Genomic DNA, 13,060 nt, shown 5'->3' with positions numbered 1-13,060 from the left:
TTAGAGCATGTTTTTAGCTCGGGATGATGAAGTTTCATTATGTTTCCTTGTATTTTGTACCCACACTGAAGTGCCTCGCAGTGTTACAGGCAACTCTTCTTTGAAGGCAGATATCTAACTACAGAATGCAGATGAGGAGACATTAAGGGTATCTAGGAAATCATAACATCCCACTTCCCCACAACTATCTCTAGTTGTGGGCCAGTGGAACGATGTTTTCATGGCACAGCAGCCCATGCAGCCACTGCTGGTGTTGATGGAAGGTAGGAAAGTGCCTTTTGACCCTTTCACACAAAGTAAACTTTACCACTAAGCCACAGTAGGTAGACAGGAATCGGAATGTCATTAAATGCTTATGGGGTGACTTCAAAACTCTTCAGAGGCTCTGTTCCTGCCAGTATGGACTTTCATTTCAGAAAGATGAAGCCTAAAATTATGTATCTTCCTTTGCAAAGCTGCAGTTTCCTATATATTTAAGAAACTGATCTTTTTATTTTTCTTGATATCATCAATGAAAGAAGAATATCCTCTTCCCCTCAAACATCTTACTAATGGTCATGAATTTGATGACACTTAGGAGCACAAGGGAGAATCTTATTGCAGAGTGGAAGAACGAGGTGCTGCTGGGACTTTGAGTGTTTGAATAAAAAAGTCTGTTTGTGTTCACTGATTTTCCCCTTTTCCTGCTGCCTCCTTTCTAGACTTCTGATCTCCTGTCTCTGATGCAAGAATTTAGATCCCAGGATCAACTTCTAACTTGTGAGACTAGAATTCAGGTTAATTTTCTGCTTTACCATAAGCTTCCTACATGTCTTCCTGCATATTACTTCTTGGGCCCTCAAAGAGATAAAAGTAATGACAATTCTTTCTTCAATCGTGTTTACATTCAAGGAATTATTCTCTGCAGCACTTTTACTGCATTGTGATCTAAGGCATCTGATACAATGCGGCCTTTCCCTTAGAGAATATTCCTATGTCTATTATCACAAAAAACAACACTAGTAACAAAGACTCACCTGAAAAAAAAAAAAAAAACAGGACTCACAAAAGGAGCACAAGTACATTCCTCATACTTCCAGTTCATAAGATGACATTTACCTAGATTTACATATAAATAAATTAATAAAGCCACAGCTGCTTCTAGCATAAACCTTTTATATAGCTCAGAATAACACAAAGGCAGATCCAGGACACATCACTGGAGAGAAAGTGGTACAGTTTTTAGTTCATAGGTATATTTGTTGTAAATGAGTATCTCCTGCAACTGTTGCTGCAGAAAAGGAAATTATCAAAGGCAGATCTCCTCTGTGCAAAGGATTTGCTACAGCTACAGAATGTGGATAAGCAAAAGCACCTTTTTGTTGACCAGGACCCAGATGGCTAGGAGTCAAAAAATATGGGGCATGGCTACTCCATTTTTACTAGCAGTTACTGAAAAGTGTTACAGACTACTTCTCACACACAGCAGGGTACCAGCTCCACCTTTGCAAGGACAGTCAGGTGCTGCTCTACACTTCATGTCTGGGCTGGAGAACTGTAAGAGATACAGGAGTGTATGTAGGACTTGAGGAAACAGAATATTCCTCAAATCCAACAAGATTCAGGCAAAACTTACTCATAGTGTTAATACAGGTCAAAATCTGCCATTCAAGGAGTGTCCAACTCCTGGTTCTAAGCTAAACTGTCTACAGTGAATTACTTTGAAACACAAGCTGGCTGTTAAAGGATTAAGAATGCATTGGAGATTACTCCTGATTTCCATCTAAGTGTTTCTTACAATGCTAGAAAATAGCCGTGCTTTTAAGGGGAGCAGAGCTTGCCAAAGAAAAGAATAGTATTGGTGGGATTGTGCCTAATAAAGAATAAGAAAGGGTGGTTGGCCATGAACACCTCAGTGAAGGGAAGAGATCTTCTTACAATGACAGCTCCTGTAGCACCTGCTGCTACAGTGCCTTCCTCATTGACTTCTATGTAGGTCTTGTGGACAACCTTTGACAGAAACAGACCTTTTGCAAATGACATTGCAGAAAGATCAGCTTTTGATTCAAGGAAGACATCAGTCATCCCCATCGCTTGTAAGAACAAGTTGAGGTCAAAGCTGCCTTCAAGCTTGAATCGTGGGAGGTACACTTCCACAGTTCCCTCATGCATATATTCAGAAGAGGCCCACAGCACTAACTTTTCGTACGTCATTGCCCTTTCAATCTAGAAGATGAAAAAAGAGCTTAAATTAGGTGGAGAGCTTTGGAAAGTTATGATCTTTATCCAGCTTTAACTAGTTGGTTGTCTAACCAACTTTCACACCAACTCAACCACAGTCTATGATAGCCTTACCTGTTCCAGACCATTGGTAGATCCATCAGCAATGTCATCTGGCAGCAGGATAATCATACTCAGTGACTTTTGAACATATGGGAGTTCAATGATCTGAACACCAATCTCCTCAATGTAGCCTAATTTAAACTTGCCTTTCTGATACATCATCTGCACAGGTTTGCTCTCATTCTATTTAAAAGAAAATGATATATTCAGCTAAGCAATACAGCTCTTATGTTTAAACTTCAGATACAATATCAGTAGTCAGGGTTTGCAGTAGTAATTATTATTAGGCTAAACTTTTTTTTTTATTTTGTTGGGTTTTTTTTATTTTGTTATCTACAGTGACACACAACGTCAGCTTTGCCATACATAAATGAAGAGGATAATACTCTGATAAAACCCAATTTCCCTGTAACTAAACATCTGGTGAAGTGGTTTAATAGTGTTGCACTTTCAAATAGGCTGCTATTTGCTAGATTTGAAAGCCTCTGCACATATGCCAGTAGGCTAGTTTGGACTGGCATACAGAAAAGATGACACTGCAAGAATCAGACTGCTGAGTCCCAGTGTAGGGTCAAACTCTGTATTTCTTCCTTCTTCAGAACTGAATTAAATGAAAGCAAATGTTCTTAGCTGTCTTTTTTGATAGTATCTATTAGACTTAAATGCCACAAAGAATACTTAGGAGAATGTGCTTGTTAAATATTTAACTTTGGAAGCCCATTGACAACACCTTAGTGAAATAATGAAGAGAATAACCTTATGGTAGAAAAAAAGAGCTAAAAATTAAATATATTTAAAACAAATGTTCAATCTTTCAAATTCTATAAATAAATAAAAAATACTCTGAGGCTATACTCCAGCATTGATATATTTTCAGTCATCAAAGCAAAACTGCGTTTTTGCAACTTATGTCTTGTGCATTTTTCAGTAAGGATTATGCTTTTCTGTGAAAATCTTCTATCTTTAGTCAGTATGAGAAACAGGTTAACTTTGAAGTGCACCCATATCTCATTCACAGAGCAGGTGAAACCCCTAGGCATTGTGCCTCTGTGTTACACTCGCTGCAATATGTGCTACATACAATATGCAATACTGCAATATGTGCTACAGTATGTGGAACAAATAACGTTAAGATGTATAGAATGCAGACGTACCTGATTCAGTCTAAAATCTCTCTCTACTGTATTTTTCTCCTCGAATTTGTGTTCCCAAGATGCTTTGAAGTAGATTACATTCACCAGCACCAGCACTGCACGTGAATCGATCACACCAGGGGCAAAGAGTTCCTTGATTTTACCTAAAGGAAAATTTCAGAGAGTACATGTCAGCTATTCATAATATTCAGGATTGAATCTCAATTATCTGTCTTTGAACCTGTTTGGGGGAAACTTAGAAATCCAATTCTTTGTTTATTCAAAGGGCATGGATAACGTAGGCAACCAAATGGGGTATATTCCTCTACATTGCTACTAGTCTGTTTTAGAGGGGAAGGTGGCATTGCTGAACTGGCCATCAGTGATGATACATATGTGCTGGGTGACATTCACCACTGGAGAAGGAGCCAGCACGATTAATCACATCCTTCTGTTTACATGAAGGCATCCTTCAGTTTATACCGAGTGCAGCAGTTAATAGGCTGCAGAGATTTTGACTTTCATCGTGGAGGTTGAAATAGGAGCTGACAGGTCCACAGGCCTTGTGCTGATGCTCAGAGCAGTGATTGCTCCTTGCACTATGCGAGGTGGCCTTCAATCCTGGGCTCCTCTGGGAGCCACATGGGTTTAGCAGCTCTTTCCCACACCAGTCACAGGCTACTCTGTCAGTACAAGCATAGATTTGGTCAGGCAACGGGCAACTTAGAAATTACAGAAGGCTGAAAATATCTTTACCTGTCCCCTGATAATTTCTATTTTATGTCCACACAGAAGATTTAGAAATTTATCATCCAATTGATGCTTCAGCTTTGGCAAAACCAGAGGAAAGTGGCATATATCATGTTTACTCTAATCAGTAAGAGCCTGTGGCCCCTACCAGCTTGTTAAGGGGAGGAGTTGGTTGTCTGTTACTTGTGGCAGTGCATCTTGCCAGCTGCCACATCCCTCATCTTTGTGGGTATTACTCTACTAATAACCAGGTTCTTGGTCATCTTCCTTCCCTCACAGGCTTTTCCCAGTCTCTCAGTGACACTCACAGCTTCTATCCTCTGGAACCTTGTACCAGATATTTGTGGAAGCAGTGGGTATTTGCAGAAGCAAATGAAGGCATCTGAGACTCTGTTCAGGCCTTACAGGTATTATTGCGGGTATCATGCTGGACATAAAGGTAGGAATATCAAAGTACTTGACAACAAATATACTTTTAATTCAGAAATAGTTTGACTGACAACTTACTCTAATATTTCATTTCAAATATGAATGGGAAAATAAATTGTTTTTAAAGGATACAGGATTGAATGCTCAGAAAAGGGAACAAATCTTTGCTTTTCCTACCCTGGAATTTGTTTTGTTGGTGTAGTGGGAAAAGGCAATGATAGTTGGCTGTGACTTTCTTTTGTTTTGTTTTACCTTGTGTCTCACTTTCAACCCAAGAGTTAATTTTTTCTCTGGTCGCTTCAAGAGCATTTTGAAAGTCAACTGTTTGCAGTATTGTTCCATACAGTTCCTTAGTGCACATCAAATATTGCTGTAAAGTAAAATAAATATTATGAATTTAGTCTATTCTGCAAAATAGTTATCCTCTTTTAAAAAAATCAGTCATTCAGAACCATTTTGGAAATGATGAGGGTCTTATTGGCCACTTAAGGCCAATAAGCATTGGAAACATCAGCTACCAGAAGTTTATGCAGAGTCTTTGAAGAAGAACTAGTTACTCTATTGCATAAGCCAAAAAAGTTAATAAAAAGAAAGCTACAAGAAAGTGTCTTTCCATGGAAAACTGCATAGCCGAAGGCCAGATACAAGTACATAAATAGAGAAGATGCAAGCGTTGTTAAGTATCCAAATCATTCAACAGAAATAACAGACAGCGAAGTGAAAGTGTGACTAGTAAGATACTCATGCTAACAGAGTTTAGAGACAGCTCTTGCATTCAGTAAGACAGAAATAAAAGTTCAGTCAAGAAGTCCTACACAGGAAGCTATGTAATAATTTACATGCTAAACCCCTTCTAAGCTTCCCACTGTCCCAGCCATTCCACTCGCAAGCTGACAAGTAACTCACAGGCAGCTGGGTAGGCCAGTTTTGGCTGCAGTAACACAAGTTACTGAGTGTAGGTGTATGCCAAAAGGGAAAAGTCTCCTGCTCTGTCTTTGCACTGCAGCCACTGCTCTCCACAATGGTTTATTTATAAATGAATGAATTAAAAGCTGATACCCCTGTCTTATTCTCATGAGCCCCAGGAGACAAGGCTACAAGGAAGATACAAAGTGCTCTAAAACATGCATGAGGGGGCAACAGTGAGGCTTGCAATCACGGGAGGGCTAGAGGGCCCAGCCACAGCACTTAGCAGATATGACTAACTTACCTGCTGGAATTCAAATTCCTGTTGCACAAACAGATTGTTGGCCAGGCTCAGAATATATCTTTTGTCAAGGTTTTGTAGTTGTAGAAGCAGTGCATGGAATTCTTCATGGTGAGTTTCCCCATCTGTGCTACACTATGAACATTAACAAGCCAAAAAAAAAAATCCTTCAATATAGCATTGGTTGTTAGTTTGCATCCTAATTAATTACATTTACTGATTTTTAAATTCAGCTAACCTAAGCTTTAGCCTGATTCTCCTTCAGACGAGGACCAAGTTTTCCCCAAAGTTAATATCAAAGCTTCTCATGCCTCATATGATGCATTTCCCAATGGATGAACTCTGTGTGGGTGAGCATTGACTCCCTCCAGTGGCAGACTCCAGTGCAATATAACCCTGGTTACCTACCTTGCGGGGGAGAGAAGGCTCCTGTACTACCCATTGCAAGGACATACCCGTGAGAAGTGAGGCTGTCTTTCCAGGCTTTGTTCCACCTCAGTTGCTGGGGCTGTGCTCTCAGGCATGGATCCAAGGCTCACTCTTTCGGTAGCTTTCCTCAAGTGAAGCACCTGCAGTTAAAGATGTCAGCAATTGTGGCAATTTTAAGTGGGATAAAAGGCTTTTCCTTGTTTAAAAGATTTGATATACTGTCCTGGAAAAATGGCCAAGATCTTTAAAAGAAATGTTTTCAACTTCAGTCAAGCTGAAAAGTCAAACTTGAAAGTATTCATATATTCATGTTCAAATTTACATTCATATATTAGGGAACAAGAAGAACTTAGGTTTAATCCCTCAAAACACTAGTCTCCACTAACTTAAAATACGTTTGATTTGTATTTCTATTGCTACAGTTAGCTTATATTTCAAAATGAAAAATTGCCTCAGGTAATTTGCTTTGAGAACATGAAAATTGGCCTTTGGCAATAATTCTTTATCTCAGCTCTGGAGAAGGATCAAAACCACAGTGATTTTGATGGAAATCAGTCAGTATTTCTGATGTGCAAACACTGAGCTGAATAATTTCCAGCAGCTTCTCCATAACAATAATTTTGAAGCATACGAAGTGTTAATCTTTTTGTTCGCAAGTCTGGATTCCCACCACTTTCCCAAACTGCACAAGAGTCCCTGGGAATCTCATAAGGAAACCATGTCTGAGGGTAACCCAGCAGTCAGACTGTGCATGTGGCAATGTTAGGATGTCATGAATGAAGAGCTACCAGCATTTAGCCAGAGCCACTGTGAGTGAATCTTCATGTGTGAACACTCTTGATCTGCAATGACAGTGATGGTTTCCCAGCTACTGACAAGAACCTATACCTGAAGATCATTGGTCTTTCATTGTTCATGGGAACATTAAAAAAATTACAGAAAGAAGAACTTGCACTAGTGTGCAAGACAGGTCTGGGGTTAAAAGGGGTGGCTTTTTGCATCCCATCCTGCCCCCTTGGGTCTCCAGGAACTCCTCTTGTGAGACATTTTGACACTTGAATGTCATAAGATGATAAATGAGCTAACACTTCCTGCCATCCAGTTGCAATCATTTCAGGTTTCTGCATCTCTTCCCACTACCTACCCACACTTTCAGGATTCCCATTGCAACCACAAGAGAAAAACCTGACTTTCCTTTTGAAACAAAGTCTGATATTCCGGCAGCAGGCTGGGGGAATGCCAGAGTGCCCTGCCTGTCACCTCCTGCCACTCAGCTCTTGCTCCATATTCTTGAGTCTGAATAGGGGCATGAGGTGATTCGTGCAAGCAGATGGCAAGGATGGTAATGCAGCAAGACATGCTTTACAGGCAGCACTGAATACAAAAGTATTCAGGCCTGTTTCCTACACATCTTGCACACATGTTGTGCTATGATGCTCAACACTTGCCTTAACGGAATAGCAAGCTATGTGAAGGCATCTCCACATTTCATTAATACTCACTTTTTCTATCTGAGCAGCACTGTTGTGCTTTGCACCCAACTCGACCAGGGCCAGGGCAATAGAGATGCTCATCGGAGAGAAGATGATATTCGTGCCCTCTGCGTTTTTGTTGCATTCTTTATAAAGGCCAAGACAAAACTCAGTGATCGATCTAGAAATGGAGGCCATTGTAAAGAGAGTAGCTAACTGAGAACGAAAAAGAAAAAACAGGAGATGTAATGCAGTTCATAGCCTAGCAAAGTCACACTGAGATTGTTCCACAACGGGTTGCTAAATTACACAAATTTGATAAGTTCTGGGAGTTAAAGCAGCCAACCTTGCACACAAATCTGTGTTCCATGCTCCATGGTGGGAGCAAGGACACAGCAGTGTGTGGAGAAGGGATCCACATTCACATCATATGTTGAATTACTCAGAAAGGACTATTTTTCTGTCTTATCCCATAAGGTATCTTAGTTCTTCTGTATGAGAGAGGTGATGGTATTGAAACAAAATTCACATTTTCCTCCTCCAGACTGTATTAGGACATAGTGATTTGACATTTACAATTATACCAAGTCTCTCCTCTTATAAAAAGGTATGATTAGTCACAGGGTTACAAACTAAACAGGCACATAACCATGTCTGGTAGCCTGAGTTCTGATCTGAGGGATTCAAATGATAGATTTTAAAAAAATAAAATCACTATCAATTAGATGTTTTTTCCATATGAATAAAGGTTCATTAACAGCTGTGGAAACTGTACTACAAATGGAAACACGAACAATTTGTAATATACTTTTTCTCTCCTCATGTACCTTCCAGAAACCACAGATGCAGAGGGGATAAACAATTGTGTTTCCAAGCAAAGCAATAGCTCAATAGCGCCACCCCCCCAAAAAAAAAAAAAAAAAAAAAAAAAAAAGCTGTAGATTCCTTTTTGGTGATATGATAGCAAGATCTGTGTGACTGCTTTTTTCCCATGCTAGACATACCACAGTCTGATACTTTTCCTATAGGTCATTTATGTTAAATCCATTCTGTTAAAGACCAATTTGAGATCAAGTTCCAATTCAGACCATGCAGGTAGAAAGCTGTCTGAAGAAAAGTTTTTAGGAAATCCTTACCTGCCCTTTAGGGAAGGAGTTGCAAAGCTGCAATACGATAACACTGGGAGAACATGAGCTTTTTAGAAATATTATACTAGAAAAAAAATCACTTTTTATGTCAAACAAATGATATCTTTGACAGCACGCCATAAAAATGTCAAAAAAGCAAAGCACACAGTTTTGCCTTCTTGCAGACACCGAGACAAATAGCTCTGTCTTTTGTGCTGGAATGATAATTTATTTAGGAATAAGTACACAGCCATGGTATAGAAAGAAGGTCCCTATGTCTCCTGCAGGACCAGAAGGCTGCAGGTGGGGAGAGGCTGGTGAGATCCAGTAGATGAAAGCCAAACTCCAGGACTTTACATCAGTAGAGCCATTGTATGGCTGGTTGGTGTCCAGCAGCCATTTTGAGAGGGATGTAGGGCCACTGAGGAGCTGGAAGTTTTCTTGGGAAGGATGCTGCCATCGGGAACTCCCATCCCCTCCTAGCCAAGGTTTCCTGCTGCACCCACTCTCCCACTGAGGCCCTGGATCTTCTATGGGTCATGGAGTCCTCCCCTCTCAGTGAGCCTGCCCTTCACAGATTTTTCTTAACCCCAAGATCTACTCAAACTGGCCCATCTTTTCCTCAGAGATGCAGAGCACTTGCTTTCTCTCCCTCAGCCATGAGCCAGATATGAACTTTGCATTCACAGTTGGGGCACAGGCACCAGAAGATGTTGCCGTGGCATGACTATTTACTGAGGCTCAGCTGAGATACAGCAATTAGCTGTGCAAACCATCTTAGCCTGCAGCAAGTGCCTGATAATTAATGGAAATGAACTCAGCATACAAAAAAAAATAGGCTAAGTCACTAAGTCACTAAGATTACCCCACTGGCTTGGAAGAGCTGAAGGGCACAGCAATAATCACCGCTTGATCATCTTTCTAGCTGATGATCTGTGGAAAAAAGCTGTGATACTGAAATCAAAAGTTCGTATTTGTTTCATAATGAGGCATTTGTTTGAGTCCAGAGATACTTCATATGAAGATCTAACGTAAATGAACAAAACAAAGGAGATATACTCAAAAGGTAATTTAAACAAACAAATTAAAGATGAATTATATCTTATTAAGTCTGAAAATAGTTGTTCTAGAATAATAGATTTGTTGTTCATGTCTCTGTATGATATACTATTTTCATTTTGCTTTCATTAATGCAATCATCCTGCCAATAAGAAAAAGACATTGCACTAAATAACCATTTTTCTTTGTTTCTACTTTCATTAAGATTTATAATTTTCCATAACCACTTTAGTGCTGAACTTTGTATTGCTCCACTTTCACAGCTTGTGAAGGATGTAGAATGAATCTAGGAAGATCATTTTCTGCGAATTTAGGTCATGAGGCTTATTCTAGGTGTGTCCAGATCTCAAAAGGAGTCAAGGAGAAAAAAAAGAGTGAAGAAACTTCCCCAGCAAGAAGGAGGCATCTCCACCTCACCCTGCAGGGGCAGAACTGGCTGCCAAGCGCTGAGGGAGTGCCTAGACCTGAAACAGGTTTTAAAAGGGAGTGTCTGGAGCACAGAAGTGCCATTCCTTTAGAAAAGAAGCAGACTGTCCTCAGTGTGACACGGAGGTGCAAACCTTAAGGCTGACTCTACGGCTTTCTGAGTTTGAACTAGTTAGAGGGCTGCCTTAGAAATCCAAAGCTACAGTGGAAGCAATGGACATGTGTGTCGGAGGAGGAACTTTCTTATTGGAAAGAGAAAGGATTTAGTAAGCTTTCTTAATCTAAATTCGACAGCCAGAAATCTGTAAATAATTCTGTGTTGTGTGCACATTCTGTGTAAGTATTCACCAGGGAGAGTGGTACTGTTACTGGGAGGGCAGTGGAGATCAGAGAACATCTGGATACTAAAGAACAAATTGAAATACTACTTTTAAAAGATCTTGGAGTGGAAACAACAGCAAATAAGATCAAAAGAAGTATTTATGAAAGGTCATAGGAGCCATTTTGTGCTAGCCAAAATATTTGCATAGAACATTAGCAATAGTGCTGGGACAGCAAGGAAGGCTACAGCTTTACAGCTGCTGAAGTGAGATTCATTATGGTTCAGTAGCATTAACAAAATCTGGTGGATGGAAATTGCTGCTGATATATGCGAGAAGAGGAAGGAGGTATTCAGGAAAAAAGCTGCCCTCAGAAGAAACCGCATAGCAGAAACGTTTTAACGACAAACTTATTCCATGGCTCAGTGACTATTCACATTCATTTGTATCTTTACAGTTTGTTTTAGGCTAGAGGTAGATGATATTGAAGCAGAAACTCTCAGAGAATAGAAAGCTGTACTCAAAGCTATTACAAACAATAAGAGTAGTAGATTATATCATGTAGTCAGTAGGAAGAGGGAATAAATAACGTGCAGATCCTAGGAGAGTTGTAGCCTTGTTTTTGAATGTGATGTTGTATTTAATAAAAGGTTAAACAAGAAGTAACCTGTTTTCTCTGATGCCTCATGATAATTCACATTGCATAAATTTTATTTATTCAGTGTGCCTCCCATTAAGGTGTTTTAATACACCTTTATTTCTCATAAACAAAGGAAGAGGGAATTGGCCACAACATATGCCTATCCTAGAAAAGGAGTACATTAGAGATAATACAGTCTCCTCACTTGAAAAAATCTATGATGGGATGAAGTGACCTTTTTTTCGTGGCCTTTCATACAAAAAGACATTTTCAAATGTATCCGTGTTGATTTAGAATGAAAAAGAAAATAGCATAAACGTAAAACATAATTTCCCACAACATAAAAATTCTAATAATTCCCATGTGATGCAAAACATTTCCAAAGTAATATTCTTTAAATTAAAAACCAGTACATTTTAGTACAAAATAATTTTCAAGAGAAGTTTCTTCAAGTTTGTTTTCCAAAAAACTTAGCCTCTCACGATGCCACTGTTATGATGGAGAGGGCTTTTCTGGGTGCTTTTATTATTTTGCATCAATACCTTCAGGATGTATCTTTTCTGCTTCTTTCTAGGACAGTTATTCCTGCATAAACAGCCAAGATGTACACTGGCCTGTTTTGGGCTGTATACTGGCAACTCATTTGTTGTACCGCTGTGTAGCCAGCTTTAAACATTGCTGCCAAATCCAAAAGCTGACATGTTTGTAGTGAAGACTAGTTTCCCCAGACAAAACAGATTCCAAAATATACTCCACCCTCCTTATTTCATAAAGTCAATGTTTATTAACATAAACAATCCTGCAGCAGGGATCTGGATACATGGGAAAAGCCCAAGTATCCAGTCAAAGAATTGCAAGCCCTCTGTCTGCACTAGTGAATAGAGTTGTTGTTTTTTCTTTCCTCCACATCGTGAAAACTTGCTAAAGGCAAATTAACCTACATCTCCCACTTTTGGGGTGACCTTGCCAGTGTCGTCGCACCATCATTTCACGTGAATCCCGTTTCTACCAGAATAGGTAGGGATGCTCTGAAACAGCCTGTCCTGTAGCCCTTCTGGAGGCATAGGCTGAAAAGCATTGACTTTCTGGCATAAGTCACTGAGCTGATCTGTGCTGTGAGAAGCAGAGCTTTCTGAATGGGCAGAGAAGCGCCAGGGAAATTTCAGATTCAAAAGTCTGTGAAATTTAGGCAGATATCTTTAGATTCACAGCTTTGGGTATGTGTCCTAAATTCTCATCCAAGTCCCACTGAAGACCAGTGCACTTTGTGTTAGCTCTTAAGTCATTTAATTTTTAACAGTGGTTTTTGCTGCCTGCAAACCAAAAAATATCTCCCTCTCTTTCCCAGTCTGTAAGCATGATGTTTTCTTTACCAATATGTGGAGTCCTTTGGATCTGTCAAAAAAATCACAAGTTACTTTTGAAAAAAAGAATTGTTTACCTTCTGGCCTGAAGAGGTTAAATGAAGAGTACAACAGCTGAGCTCTGGAGCACGTTCTCGGGAATACTGTATTTAAAAATCTCCCACTCTTCTGTGGGAAAGTTCAGCCTCTAACAAACTGTTGATGGTAGCATTATGTTGTAATTTAATGCAAATGTCATCAGCGTGTAATTTCCTGCAGAAGATGGGGGTAACCTTTATCCAGCAATATGCTAAGAGTATTTCTCTCCGAACTGTCCAACGAGTTTGGCAGGCTATTGACAACATCTCCTGCTTGTAATGCCAAGTTACCCTGGCATTTAAAC

At 39.7% G+C, this 13,060-nt stretch overlaps 1 protein-coding gene across 1 annotated transcript; it reads right to left on the bottom strand.

The window, feature by feature from the left end:
- Positions 1 to 1,800: 1,800 nt before the first annotated feature.
- Positions 1,801 to 11,916, bottom strand: LOC134136299 (serpin B12-like). The gene is made up of 8 exons (XM_062568087.1): positions 11,873 to 11,916; positions 7,773 to 7,947; positions 6,297 to 6,410; positions 5,845 to 5,976; positions 4,887 to 5,004; positions 3,477 to 3,619; positions 2,335 to 2,505; positions 1,801 to 2,205 (listed from the first exon to the last, which is right to left on the bottom strand). The coding sequence occupies exons 2-8, from the start codon at positions 7,938 to 7,940 to the stop codon at positions 1,801 to 1,803; spliced, it is 1,251 nt and encodes a 416-aa protein (XP_062424071.1). The 5' UTR covers positions 7,941 to 7,947; positions 11,873 to 11,916.
- Positions 11,917 to 13,060: the final 1,144 nt, after the last annotated feature.

This window comes from Rhea pennata, chromosome 2 (genome assembly GCF_028389875.1).
Source record: "Rhea pennata isolate bPtePen1 chromosome 2, bPtePen1.pri, whole genome shotgun sequence".
In the NCBI taxonomy this organism is placed as follows: Eukaryota; Metazoa; Chordata; class Aves; order Rheiformes; family Rheidae; genus Rhea; species Rhea pennata.
Note: the sequence above shows the minus strand (reverse complement) of the source record. Positions and strands in the feature narration are given on the sequence as shown.